The following is a 19,266-nucleotide window of genomic DNA, read 5'->3' as shown; positions in this document are numbered from 1 at the left end:
AACTTCGCAGGAGAAGCGGGTGTATTGTCATAACTATTGCATCTGCGGCATTAGTAAAAATAAAGCTCGTGTTTTGCAGTTGGAACGCATACAGAACCCAACACTTTGGAACCAATTCCAGGCTCAAAAACGTAAGATTGAAAACAAAATGCTGAACCAACAAGTTACCCGCGAGCTGTTTCACGGTTCGGACAAAGTCACGTGCGACAAAATCCTCAAGGATGGATTTGACAGAAGTTATGCCGGAAAACATGGTGTGTTTTTTTGTGATCTGCAGATAGCTCTACTGTTTTCTCCTAATAATCTTATCGGTGCAGCTTTGGTATGCCTTACAACTTTACGTTTTGTTATTGGCATTAAATCATTGGTTTTTACATAGTTTGGTTTTAATTTACTATGTTTGTGGACTTTCAATTGTATTTTGTAAGCTGCATGCCGATGGCCACTGTTTCAACCCATAAATTCTCACCAGTGCAGCTTGGTGTGACTATGGATGATCTTGCCGGCCAATCGGCCAGGCAAAGACTTCCACTTTCTGGTGACTATGCGTTCACCGCCATCCCTTGGACACCAAACTAGGTGCAACCATCCGGGAAACAAGCTGCGGAAACACTATGGCCAACCAAAGCTAAACCAATAGTGCCATCAGACCCGTGTCACATTATATCAAGGTCGATAGCTCATTGGTCGAAACAGTGATCATCCGTATGCAGCTCAAATAATCATATTATTGGCTCCATGTTTTATTTTTGATTGTATGTTTAGCCACGGCGTTTGGAAGAGGGGTTTATTTTGCCACCACCTCGAATTATTCACACGGGTTTTCGCCTCCTGATGCCCAGCAGCGCCGTTCCATGTTTCTGGCCGAGGTCATCACAGGAACTTATTGTGTCGGAACATCTGCCACCACCGTGGCCCCGATGCAACAAGACGGTTCGCCATTCGACAGTGTGGTTAACAAGCAAGCAAATCCGACCATTTTTGTCGTGTTTCGTGATTCGAGTGTTTACCCCACATATTTACTAACGTACATGTGATAATGTTACATTGGTTGCAACAAATCGATGAAGGTTCTCAAAAAAATTTGGCACGAAAGCTTCTTTATTTTGAATATTAACCTATGATAGTTTTTTTTCATATATCTTGAACTATTCTTTCTTCATTTGCAACCTGTTTCGTCACAAAGTCAATGTGAATGACTCCGTTGCTGTTGATCGATTATTTGGACACTTTTTTCGCAAGTAAGCAGCTATACTACGCGCTATCAAATTTTCCACCGTAACGGTTCCACACTTTGCATATATTTTGTCCTAATTCTTCAAAAATTATGTCATGCAGTGAGTACGAATGTTTTTAGAAGCATTACACGTGAATCTTGCTTGCTTTCTCGTTGTTCCCTTTCCTTCGACCTTTTCTCAATAACGAACGTGTATCACTCTGGTCCTCCCTCTTCAATGGTTTTCATATTACAATTCTCAGCTTTTGCTTTAACCCGTCCGTGTTTCATATCAAACACTTTACATTGTGTATTTATTTTTATTTTGGGGCACATTTGTATCACTTAAATGCAGCAGTTGTAAAAAATGTAAAGCAAACAAACTTCTCAGTAGTTGACAGATTGTCACCAAAGTCTCAGTGTATTGATAAGTGCAAAGTATGACAATCCTTTATTGAAGATAGAAAAAACGTACGGCGGCAGTCCAATCGGAACCACAAGTAATGGAATACTGATGCAAGCCAATATCGCCCATTTAAAGCATACACACAAGTCAAAGGAGCCCGCCAGGCATAGCAGATGACGGACCAACAAGTTACGTCATCTTAGAGTCATTTAGTTTCAGTGAACAGTCATAGGAAAAAAAACAATATAAGAAGATAGCCAAGAAGGAAAAGAGCAGTATAACAGGGTAAAAACTTCAATGCATATGAAAATTTTATCATTTTTTCACTCAGATAACACGGCGGTTTCACAGTTTGTAGGTGCAGAATGCTGATTAAGAACTACTGCTACCTATAGCTTACATTGTTATCTAATCACCAGCTTTACAAACTAATTGAAAGTTATGTTATAGGAAATACATTTATGCAGACATATATGTAGATTGGAATCTGTCATGCATTCAAAGTGAGATAAAATTGGCGGCCCTTGGCCATGACTGATAATGAAAGCGCCCGCGAACTGTACGTGTGCGACATTCCAAAGGGCTACGGCCTATTTCCACTGAAGCTGAAAATTGGTGAAACTTTGGGTGACAAGGATGCATTGCAAACAATCGAATTCGTGCGAGGTAAAGACGGTACCAGGGTCGAAGTCGCCGTCGAAATCCTTCTCAAAAATAATCAATGTGAGTGTTTTGAAGTGGATTGTTAAAGTAACATATGTGAGGGATTTAGCGCAAAAAGTATTGATGCAAGTTAACTGATAAGGCAGTGATGCCTATGTCCAAAGAGATAAAAGGTTACAAAATAGCTCGAAATAAATAAACGACCCAATCCACAAAACTAACTGGTGTTTTATGGCGAATCACGAGCATTGTATTAGCAACCGCGAGCCTGTTTTTTTAGATGTCAAGTTGTTGAAAGACAGAGGATTGAAAATCAAGCACCGTGGCAAGTTCATAAACTTGAACATTACCGACAGTTTGCCTGAAAACAAAACTGAAAGGCGTCGCACGGCAGACATTGAGGGTTCGTATTTGTTTTTTACGTACACGGTTTATGATTAACTTGCTAGCGTCCACAGCACATAACAGGAAGTGTTTCAGGAACGTCATCACGTGACGCGGTGTGGGAAGCGATGTCTCACCGCTTTTGGTTTTGTGAATGTTATAGTAGTGTAGGAATACCGTGGATAGTACGTTACGTCATGCCGTGGATAGTACGTTACGTCATTGGGAATGAGCGCGTGGGCAAAAAATGTATCGACCTTTTAATCCATACTTTGAAAGCTTTGACAAATCATCTCTACTTAATGTTTCATTTATATTGATGCAATGCGGCAACATATATTTGAAGAATATTTTATGCAAACATTGCAAATAAATCACAGAAAGCAACGAGGGTCCATCACAGCCCCGTCCAACACAAAGGAAGTTTTCCAAGGACAGACCGATACCTGCACCAAGAAGCCCCAAATCATGTTATCAGGAGGATGAGGTTCAGCGTCTTCAACGGCGGATTGAATGCAGAAATGTTCCATTGCACATGTTTCACAGAAAGAATATGTTTGATCATTTTAAGCAGTATGTGTTTTCTTTAAATATGACTTTTTTAAATTGTTGGTTGTTTGTAGAAAAAAACTTGTTTCTTTAATTATCTTTCTTTTAATCGGGAGTGATGGTGATTTTCAGGTATGGAAATATTGAGGACTTATTTGTTCCAAACTACTTAGAAAGAAATAGACCTCCTTTCGTGAAAGTCAAGTACCGCGATCATGTAAGTGTATTGAAGTTAGTACTCTCCAATTTATCTTTTTGACTACGACTGTTTCTTCATTGATTAATGAAAATATTCCTGGGTTGCGTTTCCGTAAGTGATCCCAAGCGTTTTCCGACATCCGCATAAAATCCTGTTCAATATTGTGCGATGTAATACACAATTCTTTTACGTTCTGCAGGAATCGGCTAGACGTGCACTTCTCGAAGGCAGGAATGTCCATGCGTTTGGACACAAAATGTACATCTCGTGGGATTCAACAGAAGGTAATATGCGAGGAATATACAGCAAATATAATAGGGATGCAGGGAAAAACAAAAAAGTGCAAATTTTCATTTTCCTTCCTCTGAACCCCGTGCTGTCATAGGAAAAACTATTTTACAGCAGGGTTATGTTTTTTATATATATTTTCCTTAATATAAATGCAAGTCTGGGAATGTTCTGATAAGTATGGCACAAATAAAAACGGTTCAAACACTGGACTGTGGAGATCATCAGCGCGATTTATCCACTCGTATCTGATATGCTTGTCGATGTGCACTGCTTGTACAGCTAGTGTTGTAGTCTTCTGCTGAACTTATCAGCAAATTCAGAGCTTTGCTGTTTGTATTAGATTGGCATGTATAAATTCAAATGTGAATATAGTGACTCGTGAATATAATGACTTATTGATTTTAATTGAAGTATTTTGTAATAGCTGGCCAAGTCAGAGACCGTATCAGAGGGGAGCAAGCCAACAATCGTGGCGGAGGAAGGGACAGACCAAGCACAAGCTACGAACCAGTTCTTACGCATAAAAAAACAATCGCAACCACTGAAAGGCCATCAATGCCCAAACGTAAAGAGCAACCAACACGAAGCAGGGCCACCTCGTCCTCTTCCACCAGCTCGGAAAGACAAAGCTGGGGTCAGTTGGTAAACTTTGTTGCGCTGTGCTACTGTACAATTCTTGTCTGTGTTACTCATATCTTTGCGGATCTCTTTTAATTGCATCAGAGTTGCGTATCCCCGAAGGTTTTTGTGCTGAGATTCAAGACAGAGTAGCAAGATACAATATGTTTTTGTTTGCCTTGCAACATGGCGAATTGGGGATGTTGAACGGCCCATTAAAATTGCGCAAATATTTTTCAAAAACTTGAAGTGCATATTCAGAAGTTGTCGTGGATTCCCTAATGCCGCATCAACGAATAAAAAATCACTACTAGAAACAGATAGCATTTGTAGTTACGAATTTTCTTGTATGAACTACTGATAATTCTTGACATAGATCTTGTACGTACATGGTCCACAAAGCAAAGTCAAGACAAAAAGATACTTTCTTTTTTTTCCGGAAGTATTTAAATTAGATTAAATTATTGTTTACGATTGATGTACATTTGAGGTTGATTTCTAAAACAAAACGACCCACAAGTATTTGGAACAATTTAATTTTGTGTGAATATTCCTTAGCTCAACGAAACTTTTCTCATGTGTGTTTTTTGTCAGACCGCAACATTTCATCTCCAACCAAACGTCAGCCAACGGCGTCCCGTGATCAAGACGATGTAAAAGTTTACGACTGGTTCGATATTCTGCAAGAAAACAGTGAACTTTTTCAGGAGGATGCTGGAAACAGGTACTATATCCTTCCCCCATCAAGATAATCACTAATAAGACACCAATTGTAAATATCTAGTGCAACATAACATACAAAACAAAATATGAAACGTCTTTCTAGATGTGTACTTTTGCAAACCAACCGCGTTGATAAACTGGATAAGGTTGAGGAATATGTCCAAGAAAACCATTGCGTAAATATTGAGCACACGTATCCGATGCCGGATGGGATTCTGCTTGTATTTGACAGTGAGGATGGTAAGAACACCAGTTTTTCTTATGGCTCGGTATTCACATTGAGTTGAACAAATCTACGTATTGTTGGGTGAAAGCAAGTATATCAGGTAAATGCGTTTTTCGTAAAATATCATGGTTTAAAATGTATGACGCGGTATTAGCATGAATAATGTTTGGGATTCTGCAAGTAATTAATTCTTTCTCTGATTGGCACTCTTTTGCAAAAGACTGACTTTTGTATTGTAAATGGTACACAAGCTTTCGCGATTTTCCTTCGCTTCGTCAGGTGTAAATAAACACAATGCGATACAAAAAAAAAACAAGCGCAAGGCGGTCGAAGAAAAAAGGCACTGCAAGTAATTGTAACTTGTGTACAAATTTTCCCATCACTTCCCCATGGACTCATAGTATTACATAAACAGGCGCCGACGAAGCTGTGACCGCCAAAAGCATCAACATTGACGAAGAAAAAATTAATATTGTCGCAAAGACAGTACCTGGAAAGTTCAGGGATCGTTTTTTGCTAGAGGTAAACACGCAAAAAGGTCAAAAGAATTAAGGGTCACCTTCTCCATAATTTTCCATAGGGAACGTTTGACGATCTTGAAGCCGTCGAGGCGCTGCTGGACTTTTGTTACAAGGAGGATGACGCGTCGTATGATGTAATCGAACTGGAAAGCTCAGCGTTTTTGGTCAAGTTCAGCGATGAAGTCGGTAAGTGCATGTTTATTGCATCTTTGTGTTACGAATTTTGTGTCACACAATTGTTTTTAATTTTGCCTACAGACATCGAGAGCATTGTGCAGGAAATTGAAAGCGCAGACCTCGATGACTACAATCCAAAAGTGAGTCCCCGTCTAGATTGTTCTACCCATTACGCACTTTGCGCTGTATTTCTTTAAATGAAAGTAAATGTGAATCAACGAACTATGCTATGCATGTACTTTTAACCAGGCGTTCAGTTTGCTCGCATGTCTAACAGCTATTTAATTTTCGATACGAATATTTGGTTGTCTGTTGTCAATGACAGGCGTACGCAATGTGCCGAAGCGACTGCGTTAAATTGGAAAACCTGCCCAAAAATGTTAAGAACGACGCCCTCAAGTTGGCTTTCCAAAACAGAAAAAATTGTGGCGGTAAAGTGACGAAAGTGGACAGAAATGGAGCGAATACATCAGCAATTGTCTACTTTGCCGATTGCGAAGGTAAAGGAATGGGTGTCCCTATTCTGTATAACGTTTGTACATTGTCTTGTTGACTATTTCTATTTCAACGTCTTGTTGAATCTAATCCGCAGATGCCGAAAAAGTTTATGAAAAAGTCTCCAAAGAAGGACTCCAAATTAAAAATAAACCAGTGGAGGTTTCCCTTTATTTCCGCAACATTGTTGAGGCTGAAGATAAACGTGACGACAGCGACGAAAGTGCCGATAGCGTAGATTTTGTAGAATCGAAACCGAAAGCTAATAAATCGAGTAGTGCATCGGAACAGAATGTGGACGGACCTGGTTGCAACCCACAGAAAGAAGAAAGGGCACCAAAGAGTCAGGACCCCAACGAGCCGCGTGATACTGCCGAAAGTTCAAAAGGAAAATGCGCGCCAAAAACGACGAGGTGTGCGCAGAGAAAACGTAAGTGGTGTTTGCGTGAATTTGTTTATCACTGTTACAGAACAATTTATCTAATCTAGGTTTACTTTTAAAAACTTCGAGCATATTAAAATTTTTGGCACGCTGACAACTATTGATATTCGTTGCAGGAACCGTTGTTAAAGAGTTTCGGGTCACCCCCCAAGTCGATCGTGACGTTATCAAGTACGTCAGAAAGTCAAAGAAAGGGTTCGACAAGATGCACGATGATCTTAAAGCTTTGTGTGAGTTAGAGGTGGTTGAAAGGATGAACGATGTTTCTTTCTGCTTTCGTCCAAGCGTTGAGGTGAATGTTAACGATGTTGCTTTTTATTCGGATTGCAGACAATTTTCATATCGCCTATATATTTTTAAAGAAGTTTGCAGTTTGGTAGATCCCCTTTTCCATAGGTATGCTCGTCTCACACATTTGCACAATTTGTTGACAGAAATAACATTCAAATCAATGGCACGATATGTTACCACTCACAAGATCGATCAACACTAGATAAAAAATGGCATATAGTCACCAATAAAACAGTAAGCGTTATCGAGCCAGGCGCTCACATCGGCATTTCGCAAAGTAGCGCAAATTCTTGCATTTTGCAATAAACGCTTTATAAATTGCAAGGAAAACGTAAATACTGTATTGTAAACGTATACATGCACACTTCAGGAATTGGACGAAGACATAAAATACAACCAGGAGGAATTCGAGGAAAGATGTACTTTGATTATGGACGAGTTTTTCAAGAAGTTCTGCACGAAGTCGGCCACGTACGATGCCACCAACCTCATGAATCTCCGCACAACTATGAGCTGGAAAGAAGACCATGAATATTTGAGGGTTAATGTAGAAAAAGAGAAAGGAGTTGACGTTTACATCAGGTTATTAAAAAAAAATTTACTTGTGCAAATCGTTTACCTTGCAGCATTAAATTATATAGTTTCGGTCGCAATGATATCAGTGAGTCATGCTTGGACCAATGCCATAATTTTGAAAATTGTGCCGTATAAAGTCATAGCACGCTTTAAGAGTTAAAACCATGTTCTTGTACTAACCAGACGGGCCGCGAACAACCAAGGTCAAGTCGTGGTTACCGGAATTGACGATGAAGTAGCGGATGTTTTGCAGTTTATTAAAAGGAAGTGTGACGTCACAGAACAGTCGATGAACCTACCGACGAACAACTTTAGGTTTGTCACAAGTATATAATCTGATGATATGAGACGTCTGACATAAAGTTATCTTGCTTTTCGGAAGAAAATTAAGGAATCGTTGAACTGTTTAAATAAAATTTTGCCCTCTGCAAACTTCTTCTGATCGTATATTTTCTGTGACGTCAGAGCTCTGCGGGAATGCAACGTCATCAAACGAATCGACCAAGAATTGCAACATGATGCTGAGATAAGAGCTGAAGAAACAGGAGATAAGCAAGGACTGATCGAGTTCAAGGGTCCAAGGTCAAATGTGGAGGAAGCCAAGACAAAACTGACCAACGGCATGATGGTAAATATTTAATTGTCTTAGTTGATGAGGTTAACGGCAATAACACTCTGTTTTTTTGCAATTGTTTTCACTGATATGCAATTAACAGTAATTCAGTAAAAATTATTACTGGTCAAAAATTATGATGCCACCTGCGATGTGGAGTTAGGCGAAAGTTATGTGGAGTAAATTCAGCTTGTAGTGTAATTTGAGATCTAGATTATTTTTTTGATGTTTTATAAATACTAACGCTTAAATTTTGTTGTTAAGGAACTCACAACACGCACTCTGCCTAATATGGGAAGTCGATCAGAATATCTGCTTACGTCACTAAAAAGTGAGGTTGACGGATTACAACCTGGTGCAGTCGACGTGAGGCAAATAATACAATCTCAATTTGGCAGCGATAAAATATATGGTAAGTATGATTGAACTGTTCATAAGTTGGACGAGTATTACGACATCACATCTTCTGTTTGGAAGGCTTCGAATCGCGTTCACCCGGTAGCCTTTCCGATTTCAGCACCACAGCTAATTTCCTCATCTGTATGTGATGGCGAAATATCACTAACACGCCACACACGAGTTATTGTGTGTAAAATTTTCCAACATTGAAAGTAGTGTAGTCGTTGAATGTACTGTGCGTGTTGTGTTCCGCGATTCGTTCACAGACTGCCTTTCAGCAAAAGTTAATTAAATTTTACCGATAAAACCTCCAATATAGCTAATGCTGAAATGCGTGCTTTAATATGAGGTATAGGGCACAAACTCACGTGCTATACGACGCTGGGAGTCAAAAGCACCCCACTTTGCCTTGGCTCGTCGTGACCGAGACTCATATCCTCTTTTTCAGCGTCACTTCAATTAAACAACGATGAGGTTTGCATCAAGTATTGTGATGCCAGTGAACTTGAGAAGGCCCAGACATCCCTGGCCGAGATTGTGGAGCAAAAAACGATTCCAGTGAAAGAAGGATTTCAAGAAGTAATCAGTACTCCTGAGTGGAAAAGGTTAATACAGAACGCGTCCTCTTCCGGTGCTGTGCAGGTTTATGTAAACGTAAGTGCAAATAAATACTTTATTGTTTGGGAAGAAAACATTACTTTCAAAGAAAAAACAATTTCAATTGATGTACAAAGAACAACTAACCTGAATATTCTGTGAAATTTATCAAGATTCCCAAATCGAGTATCGACGTGGTCGGTTTGATACAAGCTTTCCACCAAGCTTACAATGACGTCAGCAAATACATCAGTGAAAACGTGGTGGTCACCAAATCTTTTAGTGGAAGCAGCTACGTCATCAAATATCTTCAAGATCATTTAAAGTCACACAAAGACAGCAGCAAAAAGTTGAAAGAAGTCAGACTGGATTTTAAACCAGACGAGTCGGTTGTGTTTGTGAAAGGGAAGATCAGATATGCAATGGATGGTAAAACCGTTGGATAGTTGGATTGGTTGCGCAAATACACATTTTTAAGTAAAACGACTTTACAATGACATAATATTCCAAAATCTACACGTAATTTTTTTAGTAAAATCTTACCAATATGCGTTACGTCATTTATTCGCTGATAATATCACACAAAGCTGTTGAGCTGTTGGTTAAAAACATTTGTTACATATCTTGTTCCATTTGTTTAGTTGAACTTTGGCTGGAGGAAGTTGCATCCGAATTAACGTTCGTGGAAAAGTCGATCCAGAATCCAGGGATGCCAGGATATTTCCGAGGCAGAAGAGGTCGAGAGCAAATTGAGACGATCGCAACGAAAAATCACTGCATCGGTGTCATAGATTCCCAGGATGAAGATAGTGCATCATCCAGTTCGGTAAATGCAGAAATGTTTTCTTGCTTTGATTGCCTAAACCAGGTTTACTCAACGGTTGTCTATTTCGTTAATATATAAATGTATCGTTATGTAGAAGTTTAACTGTTGTTAAACTGTCAGTATATCACTAGTATATGCAAATTTTTTGGACCTTTAAAAATTACACAAAACCACGAGTGAATCGGTATTTTGGAGTTCATTAAACTTCAACCGAAAAATACCGTGGCTTTTGCAATTTGTTTTTGGATAAATCAACTCTTTTCCAGCGCAATATCAATTTACAATTGATGAAACATGCTAAAGTTTTCCTGTTTTCAGCTGGGCACAAAGGCAACAGTCACAATACCAGATTCCAACGTTAAAATCCGCTTGATAGTGGGCGACATCACCACAGTCAAATACGATGCAATTGTGAACGCATCTAATACTCAACTTGAACTGCTACCTGGTGGAGTTTCTGGAGCTATTCTGAGAAAAGGTGTGGTAGAATTTTGTCCAACAATGCATATTTTTTTTCCTTTTTCTAGTATCAAACAGTCGTTGTGATTACAAAATCCCAGTTTGATAAAAACTAAGAAATGTGATGCTCTGTGCAGGTGGGCACGGAATACAAGCAGAAATGCAGCGAGCACAGCAAAAACTAGGCGGAAGGTTGGAGGCTGGTCAAGCTGTAAGCACAGGATCCGGGAATCTTCATTTTAAAAGAATAATTCATACAGTTGGGCCAATGTAAGTGATATAATATACACCAATTTTTCAAAAGCATATTTTTGGAATTGTTGGGTTGACAATAAGTTTTTCATCCAAATCGGTCGACACTAAAAACAATGTTAATTTATTTTGGTTATTTTTGGTTCCGCAAATGTCTGCTAAAGTGGAGAACTTTTTACAGTTGGCAACAGGGAACAAGTGCATCTTGTCAACGTGATCTTCGAAACTGCGTTAGAAATTGTCTTCGTGAAGCCTCAGATCAAAATCTGCGATCGATCGCCATTCCCGCTATCAGTTGTGGAATATTCGGAGGCAAAGCGTCGGTTTGTGTTCCAGTCATTGTGAAAGCTATCGTGGATTTTGTCACTTACAATGAACAAAGTTCACTTCAACAGGTTCGTTTTGATTGTAATAACGTAGATATGAATCCTATTGTTGCTGTTCGATTGAAATTCAATTCAAATACATTACATTTCGTTATGTAAAGAATGTTTTTTTGAAACAGGTGGCCTTAGTTGAAATGTCCAACAAGGAAACGGTCAGAGAGTTCGAAAAATCTCTTAAAACTGTCAATTCCAACCAAAACATCCCATTGGAGGATTCTGTGATCCTGGAATCCCCTCCGAGGGTGTGTAAATGTTTTTGACTGAGCGAGAATACAAACTTACTCATTCAGCTTTTTGAATGTATTGTAGGAAAAACACACAACGCCAAGAAACAAAGCAAGAGGAAGGCAGCTGCAGTTCATTGTCGCTATGGGCGATATATCCACATTCCAGGTAGCAATTTGACCAAGTATTAGTGTAAACGTTTATAGGGTGTCCAAAATTTGTGTCGGTGCCTTCCTTGTTTCAAAAACCGGTTTTTGTTGCTAGGCCGATGTAATTGTGACGTCAACTAACCCTGAAAACCTTGTCAACTGTCAAGGATCGTCAATATCGAAAGCACTCCTTAAGCAGGCCGGAATTGCTTTAAAGGTAAACTTTAAAAAGAAAACAATACATTTTTATGTTTGCAGAAAATCAAACAAACAAACATAAAGATCACAATGCAAAAGTAGTTTTCTTTAGAGGTAAACTTAAGGCAGAAAATAATACATATATGAAATAAAAAAGTCAAAGCTAATATCAATAATAGCATATTCGCTTTGGCTTTTCTATTTCAAGTAATTAACTCCAAGTATTTTGCACCCAACAATACATATATATCTCTGCAAAAAAAAAAACAAGCAAATATAAAGATCACAGAGCCAAAGAAGTTTTTAATGAAAAATCAAATGCTTTCATTTAGAGTGGATATCGAATTTATTTGCGTTTACAGGAAGCTTGCCACCAAGCCAGTCACAAACATCTTAAACTCGGTGACGTCGTTTCAACCCCTGGGTTTAACCTTTCCTGCCAAGAGGTGTATCACGTGATGTTCGGAAACTACAATCCCTACAATGGGGAGGAATTCTTGCAAGAAGCGATTCAAACATGCCTGGACAAAGCCGATAACAGCGGCTATTCTTCAATCGCCTTCCCTGCTCTAGGAGCTGTCAGTTTCCAGTATCCGTCACAAGAAGTAGTCAAGGTGTTTGATGAGGTAGTGAGGAACTACGAAGCCAGCAAACTTACTAATGTGCATTTGGTGATTTATCCCGGCGAGGCTTCGACTATTTCGGTATGTATACATGTAGTACGACATTCACGCGATGTAAGGTTGTCTTCTGTTTTGTGAAAGCAACAATGATTTCCAGATTAAATCCTAGCCTAAAAATCCCCAATGGCACATGCCCTTTTCCAATTTGCGTGTTGCAAAATCTTAAAAACTAATGTAAATGATGTGCAAAAAAGCCATAATATTGGAAAGCTGCAGACAGGTTGTGTACACGCACTCTCTCGACCTGTAAGGTCTCATCAGTACAGCTGTTGACAGTGGCACTGTGCTAGCTTTTACACTAGCGGGCACACTAATTTCAGGTCGAAACTGTGCGTGTACACACCCAGTTTCGTTCAGTCGTCACAGGAACTATCATGTCAAAGTACTTTCAGGGTGACTATATTAAAGAGGGAATTGGGATTGTCAAAAAAGTTAATTTGTTTCAAATAGAAGAAATGCGAAATTGGGCGCAAATTTATCAGTTATGATATTGGTTTTATGTTTAGGCTGCACAAACAGAACTGTCAGCCAACATTTCTCAAGTACCAACAAGCAATCCGGCACCAGCAACTGTCAACCTAACCACAATCCAAGTTATCGTAAAACAAGGAGACATTACCACGACTAGCAGTCCTGCTATAGTTAACTCGACCAGGCAATTTACACTTTCCGGTGAGGAAATTAGGACCAAGTTCCCGGCACATTAATGTATTCTGACTTTGAGCTTTTGGAAGACATTACATGAATGAAGACTGTTTGCATGCAAATTTAATGTATCAAAAATTTTTGCATTAAATGTTTGAAAACAAATATATAACCTGTCCCCCGGAAGCACACATGGTACTGGTTTCCAGATTGTTAATAATTCGTTCCCCAAACATACTCGTAAAAAAACGGTTCACCTTGTTTACAGGCAAGGTTGGAAAAGCTCTTGTGGCCAAAGCGGGTCAAGGAATTGTCCAGGAGTGGGTAACCAATCCGATTAGTCACACCAACAGCATGAGAGTAACGACAGGCGGGAATCTCTGCCAATATATTTTGCATATTGATACACCGAACGATCCAAACCAACTTGAGAATGTTCTCATTGACTGTTTCACAGAAGCCGACAGACTTGGCGTCAATAGTTTAGCTGTTCCACCGGTTGGTACAGGTATGATACGAAATTTTGACCCATTTCCGACACACAAATCCAAAAACCCTGCGCAAGATATCTTGTCGGTTAAAGGGTGATAATTTAATGCAACATAGAACCAAATGAATTTGTCGTAAGTTAACTTTCTCTCCGTACTTGCAGGTGGAATTGGACTCTCCAGCCCTGTGGTAGCCAAGACCTTCGCCTCCGCCATTGACAAATTTGACAAAACTAATCCAAGGAATTTACAAAAGATAAAAGTTTTTGTTTTTCAAGGAAACATGTTGTCCGATTTTCAAGAAACGCTCCTGAATCAACCTTCTCAAAGTAAAAGATTATTGGAAAAATTTGCTTTCATTCGTTAGTTAAGCGCTAGGATTCGGTGATATTGTTGATACTCGATAAGAAAAAGCTCTTCGTTTTACAAAAGATCATTAAAAACTTAACTTTGACTCATAAATATCATAATTCAATTTCTTCAATTTGCCGTGTCAGTCTCTGATCTATGAATATATTGCTTGCTTGTGCACTGCTTTTATAAGGGACTGACTATGAAACCACTTTATTAGCACGAGCTTTCGCGAGATTGATCTCGCTTCTTCAGGTGCAGCAAATAACGTGTATAAATATGTTACCTATCGATCTTAAGTTGCCCAAATGTTTTTTTCAAAAAAAGCGACTGGTTACGTTTTAAAGTTGTTTACATGGCAACACAGGGAAATCACAAAGCCAACCTAAGCCACCGTCGATTATACCAAAACAAGGAACATCATTTGAACGTGATGCGGTTCGCATATTGTTCTGCTCGTGGAACAAAAACGACGTCGAAAAGGTATCAACTCTAGGTTTATTTCAAGGAAAGAAGAACACAAGTAAATATTTATATTAAAGGCCTTCGAAGCTGTTCAAGACGTAGTTGGTGAGTTGAGCGCCACGAAGGTAATAAAAAATGAAGTGATCGGAGATTTGAGACCGGAAGTTCAACAGGAACTTATGGACCTAACCAAAAGGGAAAATGTCCTGATCGAGCAGACCTCAAACAAGTACTTTAAGATTTTTGTTTATTGCATAAGAATAAAACGTTTTTTTTGTCCGGGTATCGCATGTGACACTAAAACACAATATATTGCAAATAACATTACGTACGCAGGGAACTTACCATCAAAGGGTTACGCCCAAATGTTTTGGAAGCCTACACGCAAGCAAACGACATAATTCACCAGTTCAAACAAGCGCTTCACATTTCCAAATATGTTATGTGGAAATACGACGACCAAAATGGAAGCCAAGGGGAGTTTTCCCTCAGGGCCAACTATCAGTTAGAAGAGGCCTACAAGGTTAAACGAAATTTATACGATTTGAATGTAAACATTTACTACATGCGTTGATGGTGTAAAATTTGTGAAACATGAAAATACGCAAATTAGCAAAAACAATCATCTATTTTTGCAGAAAGATGAAAAAGGAAAAACAAAAGTGACTGCAATGGAACGCGGTACAAAGCTTCAATGTGCGGTAGACTTTTCAAAGATGGAAGCTTACACAAGAAATTTTACATACAAACTAGAAAGAAAAGTTATATCCTCCATCGTCGACAGTAGGTTTTGATTATCTGGGAGCCTTCTTGTGTTTTTTTTTATGTTCTCCTGTGAAGAGTTTCAAACTTACAGAAAATAGACGAAACTGTGTTCAATTGTTCATGTTATTTCGTAGACCCACTTCCCCAAACCTGGGATGACATTGGAAATCAAATGTGGAAGCAAGTTGCAGTTCCTGCAAATTCTTTTGAATATAATCGCATGGTCACAAGATTTACATCATTATTGGGAGTGTCTCAAATTATTAGTGTAAGTTCTAATGTCCATTTGCTCCTCGTTCGTCTCGATATAATTAAGCGACATCATGAAAAGTTTCCTTTTGGTCGGTGTTACTCAAATGTCGGCTCGCGTTATTTTTTTACCGCATTATTCACAAATCAGATATTTTTTCTCTAAATTGAATTTTATAGAAAATTTAACTAAAAATTTTTGAGAACCAATACTTTAAGTGATAGTTAACAACGTTCTCACCTGTTGAGCGTGAAAAAATGTTTTTACAGTTACACCGAATACAGAACCCGACGTTATGGAGACAGTTTCAGGAGCAAAAACTTAAGATAGAGAAGAAGCTGCAAAGCAAGCATGTCACCCGAGAGCTTTACCATGGAACTGCAGGCTCCACATGCACTAGCATTTGTAAGAATGGATTTGACAGGAGTTACGCGGGAAAAAATGGTACTAATTTGTTTTCTGTCCAGTACCTATTTGTTTGGTGTTGTTCAAGTTCACGCGTATTGTGCAAATTAAAATTATGAGTAACTGCAACTATTTATCTTAATTCTTTATCCGTATAATTTTATTCGGAATTTTTGTTTCGTGCAAGTAAGTTAGTAATTCTAAACATCGCACACAGAAGCTCATGTGTTGTCTATGATTTAATCTCTAAACCATATTATTGTGATAATTACGTTATGTGAAGTAAATTGAAGTAAAATAAATGTTTTATGATCCTGTTCCAACGATCCAGTTTGTTTGTTCTGAAGTGTTTGTTGTCATTCCAACAGGCACAGCTTATGGAAGAGGTGTTTATTTTGCTACTACAGCACAATACTCAGCCGATTATACTACACCAGATGGCCGAGGACTACGTTGTATGATATTAGCTGAAGTAGTGACTGGTAAATACTGCGCGGGGAATTCATCCCTCAATGTCATTCCGATGCAAAATGACGGATCCCCGTATGATAGTGTTGTAAATGATATAAGAAATCCCACTATATTCGTTGTATTTCGAGATGCCAGCGTTTATCCTCTGTATATTTTCACGTATAAGTAAATGTCTGAACTCTTTGTAACACACACTGCTTTGGTTTCCTCTGTCGTTTTTGCAGAGCCATGCGTTGAAAAACTTCTTCTTACTTTCTGTTCCTTAGTCCTATAAGCAGTGTTGGTGGTTTCTTTTGTTCGCGGTATCCTAAATTTTATGCGGAACCTTTAATGAAATGTCGTAGTTACTGTTTACTTCTTGGTCAAACTCAACGGTATGTACAAATATATATGCAGATCAGTACAGGTTCGTAATAAATAAGCTTTTAATTCCCTTCTGTTTTATTGCATTGTGAATTAGCGTCGCATGATAATACATATATAGTAACAAAGTCTCTTGCTCATTCTTTCCAATAAAATAAGACTTCTTAAAATACGTCACAATGCTGCAGGAAAAGATTAGTTGAAAATGCATTGGTTTAGATAGGAGGTGTTCATTAAAACGCGTGTAGCGCAACCCTTAATCCTATTGTGGGAAAAACATTTCTTTACCTGCAGCATTGTTACGTCAGATCCATTGATGACGCGAAGTCGAAATCACGAACAAACCTCCATAGAATTTACGAAACACGTAACATCAAACTCATGATTGCCTGAAACAGCATTTTTAGGATGACGCAGCATATTAAAAAAAGATGTCGTGGTCGTTTTTAAATTTCATTTAAATCCAACCGCAATTTTTCTGTTATAAACAAGCAGAATGCTGTATTTTTGTGAAGTAATGTTAAAAGAGTATATTTCTATAGCCAAGGGCAAAGTTCATCGAGTTCGGGTAAGCCCCGTGGTAGAGAGCAAAGTTTCCATTCAATCACTTCCCCTTTTGCCTTCTGTAGGTTAAGAAACAGGAACTAGAGTCGCAAAACAAGCAGGCGTAAGGTTGGAACAGTCATATGTGAACTGCACAATTCGACCAAATGTTTCTGACTAAAGCTGTACTGGTTTAAAAGATAGCAAAGAAGGGAAGGGCGCCATAAAAGGGTAAAAACTTAAATGAATGTAAAGACTTAACACTTTTTCACTCACATAACATGACGCTTTCACAGTTTGTAGGTACTGAATGCTGATTAACAACTACTGCTATCTGTAGCCTACACTGTTATCTACTCACCAGCTATACAAACTAATTTAAAGTTATGTTATAGGAAATACATTTCTGCAGATATAACTGTAGATTGGAATCTGTCTTGCATTCAAAGTAAGATAAAATTGGCGGCCATTGGCCATGACTGATGATGAAAGCGTCCGCGAACTGTACGTGTGCGACATTCCAAAGGGCTACGGACTTTTTCCACTGAAGCTGAAAATTGGTGAAACTTTGGGTGATAAGGATGCATTGCAAACAATCGAATTCGTGCGAGGTGAAGAAGGCACCAGGGTCGAAGGGGCCGCCGAAATCCTTCTCAAAAATAATGAATGTGAGTGTTTTGAAGTGGATTGGTAAAGCAAAATATGTGTTTAGCACGAAAATTTCAAAGCCAGTTGACTGATAAAGCAGTGACGCCAACGAACTTTGTATTAGCAACCGCCAGCCTGTTTGTTTTTAGATGTCAAGTTGTTGAAAGACAGAGGATTGAAAATCAAGCACCGTGGCAAGTTCATCGACTTGAACATTACCGACAGTTTGCCTGAAAACAGAACTGACAGGCGTCGCACGGCAGACATTCAGGGTTCGTATTTGCTTTTTACGTGCAAGGTTTATGATTAACTTGCTAGCGCCCTCAGCACAAAGCTGGAAGTGTTTGTCATCACGTGACGCCGTGGTGGAACCGAGGTTTCACCTCTGTTGTTTTTTTGTATGCTGGTTGCGTAGCAAACGAAGTCGCGGATCATGTCGTATCTCTACTTGGTGTTTCATTTACATTGGTGCAATGCGCGTTATAAGTGTTAAAAAAATTGTGAAAACATTGCAAATAAATCACAGAAAGCAACGAGGGTCCATCACAGCCCAGTCCAACACAAAGGAAGTTTTCCAAGGACAGACCGATACCTACACCAAGAAACTCCACATCAAGTTATCAGGAGGATGAGGTTCAGCGTCTTCAACGGCGAATTGAATGCAGAAATGTTCCATTGCACATGTTTAACAGAAAGGATATGTTTGATCATTTTAACCAGTAAGTTTTTCAAAACGTATATTGAATCTGTACAAGCAATGAGGCACCTTTAAATCAACGAGCTGCTGGCAGTTTAGACCATCAGCGCAGCTTTCACGACGGTCTTGTCGTCTAGCTAACCCGACAAAGACCCGAGACGAACCACAGTAGAACACATTTATATTGCCTCGGTTTTAACAGTTTGGTTAATAATTGAAAATCTGACTTTGTGACTTTTTTCTAATGTTTTGTGTTGGTGATTTGTAGATATGGCAATATTGATGACTTATTTCTGCCGAATCGTCTGGAAGGAAATAGAAGGCCTTTTGTGAAAGTAAATTTCGCCAACCACGTAAGTTTGGAAGTAGTTAATATTCCCAACAAAGTTTTACACAGACATATTTTTGATGGTTGGATGATAATAATGTTCTCTGGTTTCATTGTAACCCATGTTGTAACATTGTCTCCCGTCTCAGACCGAAGTTACATTAAAGTATTTTGATTGCTGCAGGAATCTGCCAGACAGGCACTGCTTGAAGGCGGGGATCTCACTGAGTTTAACCACAAAATGTACATCCTATGGGATCCAACTGAAGGTAAAAGAATTCTT

The 19,266-nt window shown here is 38.9% G+C and overlaps 3 protein-coding genes across 6 annotated transcripts in view; all 3 read left to right on the top strand.

Moving 5' to 3' along the window:
- LOC145914557 (protein mono-ADP-ribosyltransferase PARP14-like) overlaps positions 1-16,800 on the top strand; it is a 30,417-nt gene extending 13,617 nt beyond the window's left edge. The window contains exons 7-39 of one of the 3 annotated variants that reach the window (XM_083002390.1): positions 4,133-4,342; positions 4,921-5,050; positions 5,153-5,289; positions 5,691-5,797; positions 5,856-5,982; positions 6,055-6,113; positions 6,299-6,473; positions 6,566-6,898; positions 7,027-7,202; positions 7,572-7,783; positions 7,961-8,092; positions 8,243-8,405; positions 8,655-8,802; positions 9,238-9,443; positions 9,560-9,815; positions 10,028-10,212; positions 10,531-10,690; positions 10,809-10,941; positions 11,105-11,318; positions 11,429-11,551; positions 11,619-11,702; positions 11,799-11,900; positions 12,244-12,585; positions 13,071-13,236; positions 13,478-13,717; positions 13,862-14,026; positions 14,416-14,531; positions 14,591-14,742; positions 14,850-15,036; positions 15,152-15,296; positions 15,413-15,546; positions 15,798-15,972; positions 16,302-16,800. In XM_083002390.1, the coding sequence (XP_082858516.1) occupies positions 4,133-4,342; positions 4,921-5,050; positions 5,153-5,289; positions 5,691-5,797; positions 5,856-5,982; positions 6,055-6,113; positions 6,299-6,473; positions 6,566-6,898; positions 7,027-7,202; positions 7,572-7,783; positions 7,961-8,092; positions 8,243-8,405; positions 8,655-8,802; positions 9,238-9,443; positions 9,560-9,815; positions 10,028-10,212; positions 10,531-10,690; positions 10,809-10,941; positions 11,105-11,318; positions 11,429-11,551; positions 11,619-11,702; positions 11,799-11,900; positions 12,244-12,585; positions 13,071-13,236; positions 13,478-13,717; positions 13,862-14,026; positions 14,416-14,531; positions 14,591-14,742; positions 14,850-15,036; positions 15,152-15,296; positions 15,413-15,546; positions 15,798-15,972; positions 16,302-16,573 (5,666 nt within the window). In that variant the 3' untranslated portion in view covers positions 16,574-16,800. Of the gene's footprint in view, positions 1-79; positions 255-765; positions 1,594-4,132; positions 4,343-4,920; positions 5,051-5,152; positions 5,290-5,690; positions 5,798-5,855; positions 5,983-6,054; positions 6,114-6,298; positions 6,474-6,565; positions 6,899-7,026; positions 7,203-7,571; positions 7,784-7,960; positions 8,093-8,242; positions 8,406-8,654; positions 8,803-9,237; positions 9,444-9,559; positions 9,816-10,027; positions 10,213-10,530; positions 10,691-10,808; positions 10,942-11,104; positions 11,319-11,428; positions 11,552-11,618; positions 11,703-11,798; positions 11,901-12,243; positions 12,586-13,070; positions 13,237-13,477; positions 13,718-13,861; positions 14,027-14,415; positions 14,532-14,590; positions 14,743-14,849; positions 15,037-15,151; positions 15,297-15,412; positions 15,547-15,797; positions 15,973-16,301 lie in introns of those variants that run through there. The other 2 variants (XM_083002397.1, XM_083002382.1) reach the window with 2 other exon arrangements.
- LOC145914539 (protein mono-ADP-ribosyltransferase PARP14-like) overlaps positions 1-19,266 on the top strand; it is a 46,055-nt gene that overhangs the window by 13,623 nt on the left and 13,166 nt on the right. The window contains exons 2-6 of one of the 2 annotated variants that reach the window (XM_083002363.1): positions 17,746-17,978; positions 18,108-18,230; positions 18,485-18,677; positions 18,924-19,008; positions 19,168-19,252. In XM_083002363.1, coding sequence (XP_082858489.1) covers positions 17,786-17,978; positions 18,108-18,230; positions 18,485-18,677; positions 18,924-19,008; positions 19,168-19,252 — 679 coding nt within the window. In that variant the 5' untranslated portion in view covers positions 17,746-17,785. Of the gene's footprint in view, positions 1-17,709; positions 17,979-18,107; positions 18,231-18,484; positions 18,678-18,923; positions 19,009-19,167; positions 19,253-19,266 lie in introns of those variants that run through there. The other variant, XM_083002371.1, reaches the window with a different exon arrangement.
- Positions 2,153-3,802, top strand: LOC145913055 (uncharacterized). The gene is made up of 5 exons (XM_083000577.1): positions 2,153-2,345; positions 2,566-2,688; positions 3,050-3,242; positions 3,351-3,435; positions 3,617-3,802. The coding sequence occupies exons 1-5, from the start codon at positions 2,153-2,155 to the stop codon at positions 3,800-3,802; spliced, it is 780 nt and encodes a 259-aa protein (XP_082856703.1).

This window comes from Ascidia mentula, chromosome 1 (genome assembly GCF_947561715.1).
Source record: "Ascidia mentula chromosome 1, kaAscMent1.1, whole genome shotgun sequence".
NCBI classification, from domain to species: domain Eukaryota; kingdom Metazoa; phylum Chordata; class Ascidiacea; order Phlebobranchia; family Ascidiidae; genus Ascidia; species Ascidia mentula.
This window is presented reverse-complemented; position numbering and strand designations above follow the sequence as displayed.